The following is a 16,867-nucleotide window of genomic DNA, read 5'->3' as shown; positions in this document are numbered from 1 at the left end:
CTTAAAAGAGTGTTACGGATACCATGGACTGCCAAAAAACCAAATCAATGGGTTCTAGATCAAATCAAGCCTGAACTGACCCTAGAAGCTAAAATGACTAAACTGAGGCTGTCCTCCTTTGGACATATTATGAGAAGATAAGAGTCACTTGAAAAGACAATCATGCTAGGAAAAGTTGAAGACAACAGGAAAAGAGGAAGACCCAACAAGAGATGGATTGACTCTATAAAGGAAGCCACCGCCCTCAATTTGCAAGACCTGAGCAAGGCTGTTAAAGATAGGACTTTTTGGAGGACACTGATTCATAGGGTTGCCATGAGTCGGAAGCGACTTGATGGCACTAAGCACACACAAGTAGTAATAGTAAAGCTTACAGTAAAGTTTCATGTTGATCAATTAAAAGGATAGCCTGATATAGGTAATATTTGTAGTTGTGGTTGTTGGCTAAAGCAGGCTCACTATAACAATGTCAAATGCTAGGTCGATTTCTTTTTTAAACCTACTCACCTGGGATGAATGGGAGGGAATGTTTTTCTTGGTAAAGACCCTGACAAGCCAGTATATCTGCAAAATTTACCCCACAGTAACGAACATGAACTCTGACCTAAAAGACAATATGGATGACAAACCTTTTTAAAAATGCTTTTCACATCCAAGAAAGAGAGAGACAGAAAGAAATATGCAACTCACCTACGTCCTATCCCTTTGCTAAAACCAGGATATCCTGTGCAGTTAGGCTGTTCTGCCGTGCATTCCTAAACAGAGTTATATGCTTCTAAATCCAGAGTTATATGCTTCTAAAGTTAATGGGGCTCAGAAGGATGTGACTCTACTTAGCACTGCACTGTAAAATAACGACTCGCAGGGTTGCCAACAGACCTGGAAAAAATTGTCCTGTCTCTTTGTATGTATGTGTAAAGTGCCGTCAAGTCGCAGCCGACTAATGGCAACCCCTTTTTTGGGGTTTTCATGGCAAGAGACTAACAGAGGTGGTTTTTCAGTGCCTTCCTCTGCACAGCAACCCTGGTATTCTTTGGTGGTCTTTCATCCAAATACTAGCCAGGGCTGACCCTGCTTAGCTTCTGAGATCTGACGAGATCAGGCTAGCCTGGGCCATCCAGGTCAGGGCCCTGTCCCTTTAAAGGGAGCTTAATGTGTGGAAATGAGCAGATGAAGCTTTTCATGGTATGCAGAAAACATCACCTGTTAAACAACATCCCATTTAAGCCTCTATTAAAGGGACATAACAGTTTTTCTCCAGGCAGTTGGCAGCCATAGCTACTCAGCTAGTTTGTTGTGATAAGAACTATTTCCAGATGGCCAGTTGGATATGTTTATGTAAGCAAGGTGGTTCTTTGGGGTTTTTTTCTAGGCTATTGAAATGAAACATATATGTCACAGGAAAGTAAGAAAAACTGCATGCTAGTAACTTTGCCCTAACCTGGATAGCGCAGGTTAGCCTGATCTCATCAGAGCTCAGAAGCTAAGCAGGGTAGATCCTGGCAAGTATTTGGATGAGAGACCTTCAAGGAATACCAGGGTTGTGACACGGAAGCAGACAACGGCAAACCATCTCTGAACTTCTCTTGCCATGAAAACCCCAACAGGGGTCGCCATACGTCAGATGTGATTTTAAAAGGTAAAGGTCCCCTGTGCAAGCACCGGGTCATTCCTGACCCATGGGATGACGTCACATCGTGACGTTTACTAGGCAGACTTTGTTTATGGGGTGGTTTGCCAGTGCCTTCCCCAGTCATCTTCCCTTTACCCCCAGCAAGCTGGGTACTCATTTTACCGACCTCAGAAGGATGGAAGGCTGAGTCAACCTTGAGCCAGCTACCTGAAACTGACTTTGGTCTGGATTTAACTTGGGTTGTGAACAGAGCTTGGACTGCAGTACTGCAGCTTACCACTCTGCACCACGGGGCCCATGATTTGACAGCCCCCCAAAAGCAACTTTTACACTATCATTTGCAAGACTTAACTTTCCCCATTAATTTCAATGCAGGACAGCATTCTCTAGAACTAGCAAGCCCCTGGCCAATGCCTGTTTGAACTCTCCTTGTCAATCCTGCAGAAAGATTTCATCATTTTCCCCCAGGGAGCTTGTTTTATTGACTGCAGCAAAAAACGATGACAACTGCGTCTGGGCTCAAAATGAAAAGCTGCCATAGAATCAGCCATGACAAGGATGTGACAGCAACGAGACCAGAATGCAGAGACAGCATGGATGCTCGAGAAATCCCTACAGGTCTGTTGTAAAAGCAGCAGCTCTTGCACACCCTGGACCCGTGCATACGTATGAGAAAGGAGTCTCGCCCAGTTCAAAGAAGGCTTGCTTCCAAAGAAGTGTACGTGAACAGGATCACAGCCTCCAAGACCAAAGTGTTTCTGCCTTCCAACAGCACACTAATATTCATTTATCTGCTGTGTGCCACTTGGGTTACCAACCTTTTCTTACCAGCCCCTGCTCCTGTTTCTTTAACTGCAATTTCAAGTTGCAGGCATCAGTGTGTCACCATGCTAGGCAAAGCTTCACCAGAAATGGCTGAAGGCACAAGAGTAAACAAGCTTAGCTGCTTCTCCCTCCCACGCACCCCAGTTAGCTGTCAGCTTTATGTAGTAGTGGTCCAAAACTGAGATCCAACTAGTGCTTTGCCTTTGTGGTGTAGTGGTTAAAAGCGGTGGCTTGGGGCGGTGGAGTCTGAGCTGGAGGACTGGGTTCGATTCCCCACTCCTCCACATGAGCGGCTGAGGCTAATCTGGTGAACTGGGTTGGTTTTCCCACTCCTACACATGAAGCCAGCTTTTGGAAGATAGTAACCCATTAATCTTGAGATGCGTGGCTGAACTTTGTGCCACCATATATAAGGCACAGAAAGATGCAAGTTATAAATAGCAAATGCTATTAGATAAACCTTTTAGAAGTTAGAATATGGTCCATTTCAGAAATGGGATTTTATTAGGATTGTATCGATAATTTTTATCTATGGATTTGCTGAGTAATCAATATTGTTTTATGGGGATTGTATGCTATTTTGATTTGGTCAAATGACTGTAAATTAAAGATTGATTGATTGAAGCCAGCTGGGTGACCTTGGGCAAGTTACAGCTCTGTTAGAGCTCTCTCAGCCCCACCTACCTCACAGGGTGTCTGTTGTGTGGAGGGGAAGGGAAGGCGATTGTAAGCCGGTTTGAGTCTCCCTTAAGTGGTAAAGAAAGCCGGCATATAAAAACCAACTCTTCTTCTTCTTAACCTAAACCTACCCTCCTACAGGTAGTCTTTTTCATATCCTGTCCTCGTCAGATTTGATGAGCAGCTGTTGTTGCGGGCAGCGTTAGGCCCAAATTAGATGAGACTCTGATCCACAAGTCGGATAGGGGTCCCCGCAACTACTACCTGGCTGCCCTTATCCAACTTGTGGACCAATGACCTGCCTAGTTTGGGCCCGAGACTATCAATGTTTGGCCAGAGGTGGGCAGTATCTGATTAACTGGAAATGGCTTAGAATGCCGCTTTGAAAAATTGTTCTTTTCTGTGTCAACGTCTTTATCCACTATTACTCATGTACACTGACACCAACAAATATTTCTGCCCGGTATCTTTTCAGAGGGCTAATACAACAGTAGTCATTAACAACCCTGATACTGCTTCAGCTGTTCAAGATACAAACGCCAATATCGATGAGTTATCACACCATCATAAAGAGTCAATTTATTTATCACAGTTTCACAGACCAAACTTTTAAACCAGTTGAACTAAAGTCACTCAGGCCCTATAATCACATATGAAGAATCCACGAACCGCAATTCCTCCCCACACCAGCTGTAACACTTTTAAACATTGGGTTAATTATGGCATAGGAAGGAACCACAATGGGGGCGTGCCAGGTTTCCTTCTGTATTACATGGGTCTTTTCATGTCAGCTCAGTATCAGCCACTTTCAGACAGGCTGATTCCCTGCAGATAATGCAGGAAGCCCCCTCAAAAGAGAATGTCCACACAATGTCATGCTCATTCCCAGCATAACTTGTGGGGGCCCAGGGTTTCCCCCTGTACACTGGATCAAAAATAAATCTACTCTGAGTCTGTCAAAAGGGGATTTTGCATAGTGGCTGCAGGGGAGCATTCATCTGGATGTTTCACTTACAAGGAGCAGGTGGTGGGATGAAGGCTGCCAAACTGAATGGGGCAATTCACTGCCACGTGCCATCCCCTCCCCTTTGTTTGCTTCTTGCCTGTGGCCCCGTGGCTGCATCATAGTTTACCAGCTGATCAGAAAGTAAACCATGGGTGTGATACATTAATTTATATGGGGAATTGAGGCTTTAGGATTGGACCAAAGTAAGATATTTGTCATATATCTAATCCCAAACTTGGCCCCAGAGTGTGGATCAAAAAATTTGCACAATAGGGCCAGATATGGAAAAGGGAGATGATTGTATATTTCTACAGAAAAATCCCCAAATTTTAAAAAACAGGGTGCCCAGGAAATAAGAGCAGGCATAAATTTCTTGGCCTTGTCAACAGAGAATGATGGTTCAGGATGGCAACCCTGAAGACCACATATCTACACCCTTCCTGTGCCTCTGAAACTGCAGAACTATCTTTACGATTCTTCTTTTAACACATCCATTATAGGGACTTTTTTTTTTTACCTCATGAGGCTCCAAAGGAGAAGATGGGACATCCCTTACAACCAATGGCTTTGTCAGCTCAGTGCAAACAGCTGCCCGATAGGCCCTTCGGTGATGCAGGAAGCCACTAAGAGAGGTGAGACCCAGTGGTTCTTGGCCAAAAGCATTCCTCCTGCAACACAACAGTAAGTATCAATGTTATAGCATCCTGCCCTCCTCTCCTTAGTTTTAAATAAAGTGCCTTTCATTGGACCCATCATCTGCTTGCCCCAAAATATGCAGGCTTTTAAGTGGCACAAACCTCATTGACTTGATGCAGACACATAGTACAATTCTAAGCAAAGTTACATTTTTTCTAATCCTCATTGACGTCAATGGATTTAGAAGGGTGCAACTCTGTTTAGATTGCACTGATAATGTATAGTAACCATGGTTTAGGGGTGTTCCTCTCTCCTTCCTTTTCCTACATTGATTTCTCCCTATCCTTTCCCTAGTTAGATTTAACTAAGGTACAGCACTACATCTTCACCAGAGCTAACAATGTTCCCCCCCACCCAAAACCAGGATTTGTAAACCAGTTTCTAATCCTGACTCAAAAGCTACCCATGGTTCACACCAGTGCAGACCCAATGCCATGTCACAATTAATGCTGGCCAGGAAAAGGATGAGAGGGATTTTTTTGTGGCAAGGACAGGAAGGAGCAACAGAGTCATAAGAACATAAGAACGTAAGAAAAGCCCTGCTGGATCAGACCAAGGCCCATCAAGTCCAGCAGTCTGTTCACACAGTTGCCAACCAGGTGCCTCTAGGAAGCCCCCAAACAAGACGACTGCGGCAGCACCGTCCTGCCTGTGTTCCACCACACCCAATATAATAGGCATGCTCCTCTGATCCTGGAGAGAATAGGTATGCATCATGTCTAGTATCCAAATTAACTAGTAGCCTTGAATACCCCTTTCCTCCATGAACATGTCCACTCCCTCTTAAAGCCTTCCCGTGGCAAATGAGATTCTAACTGTATTTGGGACATCCCAGGTAGGTGTCAATCATGAGTTTGAAAGCAATTCAACAAGCTTGCAAAGTTCGGAAATGCAAAAAGATCAGTTTTGTATCTATTATGTTTTGGGAACCACAAAGTGAGAACATGGTGTGCTAAGATACTGCTTGATCATTAACTTCCGCTGCCTCTAAGCATGGCTGGGTAGAATCATAACAATGTTTGTCATCTAGAAGCTGCCCTCTGACCCGTCTCAAAGTCTCTGTGTGTGAAAAATCTCTTTTTACATTCTCCCTTTGGCTCTTCCGTAGCAAGTGTTACACCCCTACCCGCTATCAGACAGCCTTCCTTCTAATTAGCAGACCATGTATCCTACCTGTCAGGAAATGCACAGCAAAATTATGCATGAATCCAGTCTCCTTCATTCCCCTGAATCACTTGCCATGGGACTTGTGCTCTTAGTAAGACTGGCACGCTCTTTGTGTTGTGGGCGCATTTTCCTCACATTCATAGAAGTCACCCACTTGTGTGACGAATGTAAGAAGTGAAGTAGCAGCTCACAGATTGCGGCCCACAGCATTTTCTGCAACCTTTGGAAATGTACCTTGGAGATCACAGAAGCTCAGATCTGTATTTGAGATGCTACTTCAAGCTAGTGGAGGACTTCTGTTACTGAGAGAAGCAGCACAAGATAATGTGTGAGCCAGTTTTAAAACTTTTCACAATTGTTCATGCACATGAGAGGAATAAGAGCAGTGTGCAAGCAAGATACTGCAGCTTGCTTGAAAGTGATTGGTGGCATATCCTTTCAAGGGGAAAAAAACCCATGTTCCTTCTCTCATGCAGAGCACAATGATTAAAGAATTCTGCTGTTGTGGGACATCATAGTCTAGTTACCTTCAAATCGTAATATATGGTTGGTTCTCCTCCCTCCAAACCAGGATTAAACTCGAGTTTGGGATTAGAGTTTGGAGGAGAAGAACTTAAATCGTAGGTTGTAGTTCAGATAAGAGCCACAAAGAGGTAACCCAAGGGAAAACACAGTCTTGGAGGCCTTCCCCAAATACAGTCTGTAGATAACATAGCGTATTGAAGTACATAGAATATTCAATACCTATTAAGTACATAGAATATATGTATTATATAGTTAACTATGTAGTATTTAGTGATGACAAATTCATTAATAACTAATCACTGGATAGGCAAACAGGCTCTATTTGACTCTGCAAGCTATTGCCTTACAAGTCAAAGTTCACATAGGGCAGGGGTGGGGAACCTTTTTCCTGCCAAGGGCCATTTGCACATTTATGACATCATTCAGGGGCCATACCAGGTGTAGATCACCCGGTGGGGGGGGAGAGGCTAGGGTTGCCAGGTCTCCAGCCACCACCTGGAGGTTGGCAACCCCAGGGGAGGCCACACAGAAGGCCTGCAGGGCGCCCCCGCTCCCCCTCCCAGGCAGGAGGGCAGCCAGCGGTGGGCCCGAGCAAACAGTCAATCGGCAAGGGAGGAAGGAAAACAGAGAAAGAGGAAAAGGGAGGGAGGGAGAAAGAGAGAGAAGGGGAGAAAAAAATGGAGAGAGGGAGGGAAAGAAAGAAAAGGACGGAGACAAAGAAAGAGACAGAAAAAGAGGGAGAAAGAGTGACAGAAAAAGAGGAAGAAAACAGAGAAAAGCCTTCCTCCCCCCCCCCAAACACACACCCGCGCACACTGGCCCCGCACGACCAGGCCCCAGCCTCACCGCCTCCCCCGCCCACACCCGGCGGTGCACGGAGCCCTGCGTGACCGGGCCCCAGTCTCCATGCCCTCCCCCCCAGTCCACAAAAGCCCCCCCCCGAAGCCCAATAGGGCTCCCACATGCATGCTCTGCCAACGAGAGCCAACGGCCTCTTCCCCCCCTCCCTCTCGCTGCTCAACAGCCGACAGCAGCTGTAGGAGGCAGCCTTGGGGGAAGCGTCCCTCCCCCTCCCCTCTCGCTGACCAACAGCCAACAGTAGGCAAGAGGAGGTCCAAAGGGCGCCACAGCACCCCTGTAAGCCGCAGCCCTAGGAACATCCTTGGAGAGGGCCGCCCTGCGCCCCGCCTCCGCGGCAGGGCCCCAGAGCTCCCGAGGGCCACAAAAAATGTCCTCGGGGGCCGCATACGGCCCCCGGGCCTGAGGTTCCCCATCCCTGACATAGGGGGTCCCCTATCCACCAATTTTAGGCAATATGAACCACTATGTTGGGGGCCTTTGTGGAGCCTGACTGTGCAATCTTGAATGAGGGGGCGAATGCTCTTAGGAGCCATTACCCCTTCGCCGGCGTCCATGCCACTTGCGCTGTGCAAAGTGGCACGGACGCCAGAGTTGGGCCACTTACGCTGCCCCCCCTGGACTGCGGTGGTAGCGTGGCCCTCGGATACCGGCACAGCCTCCCGCCGGCATTCTCCCAGCGCAAGTACCCGCGCCAGCGTCCCGGGAGGCATTCGCAGGGTGTTCCAGGGGGCGAAGCTGCCGTTAGGTAGCTTCCTAACCCCATTCGCGCTGGGAACGCCCCCTAACCCAACAGCGTTGCTGTTTCCAATGGGGCTTCCCCCCCATTTTAGGGTGTTTAAAATAAAATTTTAAAAAACCCTTCCCCCCCACCCCCAGCGGCCAGGAAACCTCTGTGGAGGCACCATGTAGGTGCCATCCCCAGCTGCTGTGGTTCCCAGGATTGCTCTGTGAAGGAATTTTACTCCTTTCTCTCTTCACCTTCCCCCACTGATACAGACATAATAACAAACCACAGCTTCCTTCAAAAGCAAAAATCTTTCATGATCATCCTACACATGAAGGGATGGGAGAGAAGGGATACATAAGCTCCCCTCAACTCATTCCAGCAGGGTTAGGGTCAACTATGTGAATAATACCCAACAGATTTACTCTAGCGAAGGCGCCTGTGGACTAAAGCCTCCTTCATCAGATGTATGACCTTGGTTGGTAGGTATATAGAAGAAGAGTTGGTTTTTATATGCCAACTTTTTCTATCACTTAAGGCAGAATCAAACTGGCTTACAATCACCTTCCCTTCCCCTCCCCACAACAGACACCCTGTGAGGTGGGTGGGGCTGAGAGAGTGTGACAAGCCCAAGGTCACCCAGCTGGCTTCGTGTATAGGAGTGGGGAAACAAATCCAGTTCATCAGATTAGCCTCCGCCACTCATGTTAAGGAGTGGGGAATCAAACCCGGTTCTCCAAATCAAACTCCATCGCTCCAAACCACCGCTCTTAACCACTACACCACGCTAAGCATACATTTCTGCCAACACTGTGAATCTGATGAAGCAGGCCCTAAAAGCTTACACAAACATACAAATGGGGGAAAAACTGTGAGCGCTGGAGTCAACAGACCACTATGATCTCTGACATTTCTAAGTAACAAAAAAAATGTCATAGGCTTGTTGACTTTCAGTCCCACCAGTAATTTTGTATACCATTCATGTGAGGAAGTGAAGCCCAGGACAGACTCTATCACAAGAAGTTCACTGTTTGTATAGGAGCTGTAAGAATCTTAGTTGTAAGAATCTCAGAGAGTGTGGTAGAGAGAGAGTCAGGACGGCATAGTGGTTAAGAGCAGTGGATACTCTGGAGAACTGGGTTTGATTTCCCACTCTTCCACATGAGCGGCAGAGGCTAATCTGGTGAACTGGGTTGGTTTCTCCACTCCTACACATGAAGCCAGCTAGGTGACCCTGGGCTAATCACAGTTCTCTTCGAGCTGTCTCAGCCTCACCTACCTCACCAGGTGTCTGTTGTGGGGAGAGGAAGGGAAGGAGATTGTAAGCCGGTTTGATTCTCCTTAAAAAGTAGAGAAAGTCAGCATATATAACCCAACTCTTCTTCGAGATGCAACAGACTATGCAGCTATCTCTCTGGATTTTGCTTTTCTTTTTTAGGAGGGACGATCACTATTTCATTTGTTTAATAAGGGGTAGACACTTTCTGTATGCTCAGGGGGTCAATATGTTCTGCAGACAGTTGTCAGGGGGCCAGGGCAAACATTTTAGATCAATGGTTCCCAAAGTGGGCAGTACCACTCCCTGGGGGGCAGTGGGGTTACCTGGGAGGGCACTAAGAAGCAAGGGGGCAGCAGGGGGCGCTAGAGGTGGGCCCCTTCAACTGGGTTGCTGGATAAAGTAGGGAGCACTGGGGTTGAGTTTCAGGCGGTGGCCTGAAAAGTTTGGGAACCACTATTCCAGATGGTCAAGTTCTATAAAGAAACTGGCCTTTGTTACTCATTATTACTTATTTACTTCATTTACACCCTTTACAGGTACATGTGCTCAGTTGGAAGATGTGCAGAAAGTACTCTGAGGAACACACGTGTTTCCTGGAAGATGATCCCTGGTCTGTCCAGAATATGCATGTTGTCAACACAATAACATATAAGTGAAGTAGAAACATAGTGAGTGCAACCACATTGCATGGGAGAGTTGCTACTGCAATCCAAGCTTATTTTAGAGCATGTATCATAAGCTAGAAATCTATTGTCCTAGAATGGTCCTTTCACTACTGGGAAAGGGGGGGCATTTTTCTCATTACTAAGGTTACCAGGTCCCTCTTAGCCATCGTCGAGCGGAGCCTGAGGAGGGAGGGGGTTGGGGAGGGACTTCAATGCCATAGAGTTCAATTGCCAAAGCAGCCATTTTCTCCAGGCGAACTGATCTCTATCGGCTGGAGATCAGTTGTAATAGCAGGAGATCTCCAGTTAGTACCTGGAGGTTGGAAACCCTACTCATTACATCCCAGGCACAACACTTCCTGCATATAAATAACTACACAGCCTATACAGGAGGGTAGTGGGGTCAGGGCTAGGGATTCAGCAAGGGAGGTAAAAAAATGTAAAGGTCCCCTGTGCAAGCACCCAATCATTCCTGAACCATGGGGTGACGTCACATCATGACATTTTCTAGGCAGACATTTTTTACGGGGTGGTTTGCCAGTGCCTTCCCCAGTCATCTTCCCTTTACCCCCAGCAAGCTGGGTACTCATTTGACCAACCTCGGAAGGATGGAAGGCTGAGCCAACCTTGAGCTGGCTACCTGAAACCGACTTCTGTTAGGATCGAACTCAGGTCGTGAGCAGAGCTTGGACTGCAGTACTGCAGCTTACCATTCTTCGCCAAGCCTGTTCCTAATCACATCCCGGTAAATAATGCCCCAGTGGGAAGAAAGATGGGGTATGAATCAAGTAGTAATAATTAAAAAAACGCTTCTCCATCTAAAAGTTCCCTGCACAATAAAAACGAGAACACCAGCAAGAGAGGCTCTAGCCTAGCTCTTTGCACGCTGGGCTAGTTTCCCCCTTAACAGGGAATTGATTCAAAAGAAGGAAGCTTTGAGCAAAGTACTCTCTCCTCTGCAGGTTGAAGTGAAGCCGTGCAGGCTTCTGCCTCGGGAGTGTCACAACCTCACGGTGTTCACATGTGCAGATGAGGGCAGCGCTAACTGAGAGGCTGCGGGAAGAGGCAGCTAAGGACGTGGAAGGGAAGATGGAAAAGTCCGGCCGCCGGACAGCAAAGCCGGTCGCTCTTTTTTAAGCAGGAAGCAAAGGCCATTTCTGCATGGGATGCTTTGCCTTATAGAATTCATAGAGTTGGAAGGGACCACCAGGGTCATCTACAGTGGGTACAGTGGATAGCCGTGTTAGTCTGTCTGCAGTAGTAGAAACGGGCAAGAGTCCAGTAGCACCTTAAAGACTAACAAAAATATTTTCTGTTAGGGTATGAGCTTTCGTGAGCTCCTACCCTACCAGAAAATACTTTGTTAGTCTTTAAGGTGCTACTGGACTCTTGCCCGTATCTATCTATCTATCCATCTATCTATCTATCTATCTATCCATCTATCTATCTATCCATCTATCTATCTATCCATCTATCCATCTATCTATCCATCTATCTATCCATCTATCCATCTATCTATCCATCTATCCATCTATCTATCTATCTCACAGTGGGTAGCTGTATTAGTCTGTCTGCAGTAGTAGAAACGGGCAAGAGTCCAGTAGCACCTTAAAGACTAACAAAAATATTTTCTGTTAGGGTAGGAGCTTTCGTGAGCTCCTACCCTACCAGAAAATACTTTGTTAGTCTTTAAGGTGCTACTGGACTCTTGCCCGTATCTATCTATCCATCTATCTATCCATCCATCCATCTATCTAGCCATCTATCTAGCCATCTATCTAGCCATCTATCTAGCCATCTATCTAGCCATCTATCTCACAGTGGGTAGCTGTATTAGTCTGTCTGCAGTAGTAGAAATGGGCAAGAGTCCAGTAGCACCTTAAAGACTGACAAAAATATTTTCTGGTAGGGTCCCAGGGCTGTGAGCTCACGCAAGCTCCTACCCTACCAGAAAATATTTTTGTTAGTCTTTAAGGTGCTACTGGACTCTTGCCCTTTAGTCCAACCCCCTGCACAGTGCAGGAAATTCACAACTACCTCCCCCCATCCCACTTCCCTAATGACCAGAAGAGGGCCAAGATGCCTTAGATTTGCCCCTCTCAAGATGCACATTTCCCCCATCCGAAGTCTCAGAACTTCAAAAAACAGCCCCCCGTGCAAAGTTTTGAGCATTCCGATGGGGAAAATGCGCACCTGGAGAGCAGTAAACCCAAGGCAAAACCTTCCGTGCATGAGATCGGGGGAGAAAAGAAAAGCAAGCGGGAGATTCCCGAGGGCGCACCTGCAGCTCTCCACCCGCAAAGCGCCCCTGGCGCGCAAGCACCAGCGCAGCCCCGCCGATCCGCCTGCTCTCGCCATCGCCCCCCGCTTTTGACCGCTGGGCCCTGCCGGCCTTTCTCCCAGGAGGCAGCCCCGCCTCTCCGACCCGCCTCCGAGGCGGAGGTTTTCCCGGAGAAAGCAGGAAACGGTCCCCCGTCTCCCCCACCCGCGCGCCTTCTCCGTCCTTTGCAAGTGGCAGTGCGCGCTGGGGCTCAATTCCAGGGGGGTTCTGGAAATCGGGGTGGGGGGACTCCCGTGGGAGGAAGCAGCCACGAAATGCAGCCAACGACTGCTGCTGAAAGTGAAAAGAGAAAGTGCCAAAGCAGGACTACAGCTGAACATCAAGAAAAGAAAAGTAATGACCACAGGAGAATTACACAACTTTAAGGTGGACAATGAGGAAATTGAAATGGTTCGAGACTTTCTGTTCCTTGGCTCCACCATCAACCCAAAGGGAGACCGCAGCCAAGAAATCAGAAGGAGATTGAGACCGGGAAGGGCAGCCCTGAAGGAGCTGGAAAAGATTTTGAAGCGTAAGGATGCGTCACTGGCCACCAAGACGAGATTAATTCATGCCATCGGCTTCCCTGTTACTATGTATGGGTGTCAAAGCTGGACGGTGAAGAAAGCTGATAGGAAGAAAATAGATTCCTTTGAAATGTGGTGTTGGAGGAGAGTGGGGACTGCCCAAAAAACAAATCAGTGGGTTATAGATCAAATCAAGCCTGAACTGACCCTAGCAGCTAAAATGACTAAACTGAGGCTGTCGTATTTTGGTCATGTCATGAGACAACAAGAGTCAGTGGAAAAGACAGTCCTGCTAGGAAAGGTTGAGGGCAGCAGGAAAAGAGGAAGACCCAACAAGAAATGGATGGATTCAACCAAGGAAGCCACAGCCCTCAATATGCAAGATCTGAACAAGGCTGTCAAAGATAGGACATTTTGGAGGACTTTCATTCATAGGGTCGCCATGAGTCGGAAGCGACTTGACGGCACTTAATGCACACACACAAGCAGCCATAAAGCCCGTACTGTGTGTAGGAGGGAGCAGGCTGCGCCTCTCCGACCCGGGAGGGGCGGGATCCATCCGGCGCATGATGCTTTCAGGCTTCCAGCCAAGGAGGACGGGGATCCTTGAATAGAGGCAAACCTGCCTGCCTGGTATAAACACACCCTTTTTGGGGACAGGGTAAAAGCCGGAACGGGCATTAAACAGGCTGTTCCGGAGGCATTTTGGCCTGGATAGGGTTAATAAATGCATGCTTTCTCCGCGTTTTGATTTCTAAAATATTGTTCTGGAGCCCCTGCAAGGCATGCCACTGTTTTTTGCTGTGGTATTATTTGTTTAATGCCCGTTCCGGCTTTTACCCTGTCCCCCATTTTTGCATGGTCAATTTTGATGCTTGCTTAAAGCTCTTTCTAAACATGCAACTTTAAAAATGCCTTATCACGGTCTCGACTAGGGTTTCCAGGTCCCTCTTCACAACCGGCGGTAGGTTTTTGGGGTGGAGCCTGAGCAGGGCGGGGTTTGGAGAGGGGAGGGACTTCAATGCCATAGAGTCCAGTTGCCAAAGTGGCCGTTTTCTTCAGGTGAACTGATCTCTATCGGCTATTAGTTGTAATAGCAGGAGATCTCCTGCTACTACCTGGAGGTTGGCAACCCTAGTCCCGACGCAAAAGGAGACGTTCTACTCCCCCCACTCTCCTGCTCCTTTGTTCCTGTTTGCATAGCTATTAGCATATGCATAGCTAACCCGCCTCTGTTGTTTTGCATTGTTCCTTGAGGGGGATTCTTCACGGTAAACGCCAAGGTCGCGTTAAATGGGCTCTTTAGTAATGCAAAGCAGGTCTGTGCCGGCTTCGCAGTCACTTCCGGAATGACAGTTCGGCGTGCAAAATTAAAAAAATATGCGGGGCAATTCAGCCTGGAACGCGCGGCTAAATACCATGCAAAAAAGGCCAGTGGCATTTTAATACGAAGCATTACTTCCGCTTGGTCACTAGAGGGACCAAAAGACCATTTGGTGGTGGTGGTTCAAGTGTGTACATGTCCTTAACAGGGCCAACTCACCCATCACGTTTTTTAAAATGTACATCAGTTATTATTATTTTTTGAAGTGTATGCTTAAACAGGCAGCATCTGAATGAGATGTAAACTAAAAGGCTCATCAGAGAGACAACATTGGCTGAAGCTTTCTGTCAAGGGTGGAATACTAAGTCACATCCCTTCTTGCTGTGGGAAAGGCCCTGAATTGTTATCAAGAGACAGGGCCTGAAACCCTAACACCCTTTTCTTTTCATGCAAATTCTATGGTAGTTTAAGAGTGCTCTTGAGAAACCCCTTTCTTATAGCATTCCCTGACCGTTCAGATGATTATCACACTCTGGTATGAAAATGAAATTTGCAGTACTCTGGCTGATGTCAAATGCATTTCATCTGCCCCTAAAATTCAAACCATCATCATTGATTCAGCATTAGGCCAATCAAGAAGCAAGCCTGTTGATTTTCTGGTATATTTTTAATTTATGCTATTTTAAGATGTGTATATTTTCCTTCTTTTAAATTCAGAATGATGTTCTGCTCCTTTGCATATTAACCTTGTATTGTTTTGTCTGAAAGCCAGTGTGCTATACAGACCTTTCTGGAGTGAAGTATAAAAGTAGTCTACGGAATGAGACAGAGAAAGCAATCATTTTAATCTGAAGCATTATTTCCATTTGGCCACTGGAGGGAACACAGGACCATTACAAAACAAGAACTTCAGAGGGCTTTACAATGTCAAGAAGAACGTGTGCAAGAGTTGCAACCAACTCATGGTGACCCCATCCACAGGGTGTTCCAAGCAAGAGATGAGCAGAGGTGGTTTGCCATTGCCTTCCACTGCATAGCAAACTCCATCCAAGTACCGACTGTGGCCAACCCCAAAGAGTTTCTTTAAAAGCAACAGAATAGATCAGTTTGGCTAAGACTTTTCTCCATAACATGATTAGAATAATAGGTTAGTATGGCCCTGGGTGTAGTGCTAGTTACATAAGACTGTTACCATCAGATTCTTGGCAAGGATGCAGGCCAAGATAAGGATATCACATGCCTCTCTTCCAAGCTCTGGCCAGATTGGGCTGGTCAGGGCTATTCAGGCTGTTTAGACTGCTTTTACATGGTAATTATTTATGCCCTACAATCTCTTGCAGTCTACCCTGCTTGACTACATGGCAAAAGGTATGGTCATTATCCAGTGAAGAAAATTCTAGCATGCCACACTTGTATAGAGTTAACCACCCTGTTCTTTACCAGGGTTATATGTGAAGATTAAACAGCCTTTACATGCAAGTTACCTACATGTACAGTCCTGGAGAAGAGTAGGTCAGTTGGATCTACATATGGGCAGGGCTGTGAACAGGCCAGGAAAAAAATGTCCTGTTCCTTTAATAGAGGCGATTGGGATGTTGTTCACCTTCATGTCATCAAGAGTTTCAGCTGTCCTACTAGGTCACATTTCCAGCTGATGCAGGCACTGTTTAAATTTACCTGATCACTCATCTAATCACCTCTCTCACCATGTGGCAGGGCCCATCCCACAGAGAGAACAACCACTGCATCAGTCGGTAGCCAGCCACTGATACGCACTCAAAGAACTGTTGCAGAATGTGGTGGGTCCAAGTCAGGCATTTTCTATTTACATTTCCCAGAAATCTTTATGCAGCCACCAAATTCTTCAGCCTGGCTAACCTCTTGGAGTTCTAGTAAAACACCAATAATTTTTTTTTTAATGGCGCAGCAGCAAACCAGCAAAGCAGCCCTCTTTGAATTCCAGAAGCGTGTGGCTTTAAGCTAAAGTAAACTGATCAGATTCTTAGCTTCAAACTGAGTTAAGAAGACTAATCATAATGCTTAATGTTTATACAGCACATCTCAAGCATTCAGGTACTTCATATGTATTATCTCAATAATCCAGTTTAATGTAGGCCAGTGACTTGAGTTATGACTGTAAACACAAGAGAAAACCTACTGGCTTCCCCAAGCTTCTGAGCAAGATGATACCTGGCTTTTTATTCATCATCTTCTAAACTGCATACTGAGAAATAATACATTTTTAAAAAATTTAAAACCTCCTATTATGTAGATTTGGATGCCCATTTTTGCACCCAAGTTTGGGTAGCAGCAGGGTTGGTAATTCTGTTGTATTATCATGCAACGTAATTTTAAATGATTTAATAGCTACCATTTGGTTTTTATTTGGTTCCACGTTTTGAGAAGCCACACTCAATATTCAGGTTTGCCTACTATAGTCTTGGCTGGAAAGCCTGACATATTACTCAGAAAGCAATCCTAAGCAAGTCTGCTCTAAAGTAAGTTCTAATTTATGCAGTAGGGTTTGCTCCCAGGAAAGTGTTCTTAGAACTGAAGCCTTAGAGACAGCTTGGTACAATGGTCAAAGGTGTGGGACTTAACTGCAGGCCTGGAAGGAAATTTCCTGTCACTTTAATA

The 16,867-nt window shown here is 46.4% G+C and overlaps 1 protein-coding gene across 1 annotated transcript in view; it reads right to left on the bottom strand.

Annotated features, from left to right (window-relative positions):
- The window catches only part of LOC130473174 (quinone oxidoreductase-like protein 2), a 30,471-nt gene extending 14,552 nt beyond the window's left edge, over positions 1 to 15,919 (bottom strand). The window contains exons 1-5 of the mRNA XM_056844703.1: positions 15,908 to 15,919; positions 12,341 to 12,673; positions 9,718 to 9,728; positions 4,660 to 4,810; positions 508 to 604 (exon numbers count right to left, since the gene is read on the bottom strand). Coding sequence (XP_056700681.1) covers positions 508 to 604; positions 4,660 to 4,810; positions 9,718 to 9,728; positions 12,341 to 12,673; positions 15,908 to 15,919 — 604 coding nt within the window. The remainder of the gene's footprint in view (positions 1 to 507; positions 605 to 4,659; positions 4,811 to 9,717; positions 9,729 to 12,340; positions 12,674 to 15,907) is intronic.
- Positions 15,920 to 16,867: the final 948 nt, after the last annotated feature.

Source organism: Euleptes europaea, chromosome 2, assembly GCF_029931775.1.
Source record: "Euleptes europaea isolate rEulEur1 chromosome 2, rEulEur1.hap1, whole genome shotgun sequence".
In the NCBI taxonomy this organism is placed as follows: domain Eukaryota; kingdom Metazoa; phylum Chordata; class Lepidosauria; order Squamata; family Sphaerodactylidae; genus Euleptes; species Euleptes europaea.
Note: the sequence above shows the minus strand (reverse complement) of the source record. Positions and strands in the feature narration are given on the sequence as shown.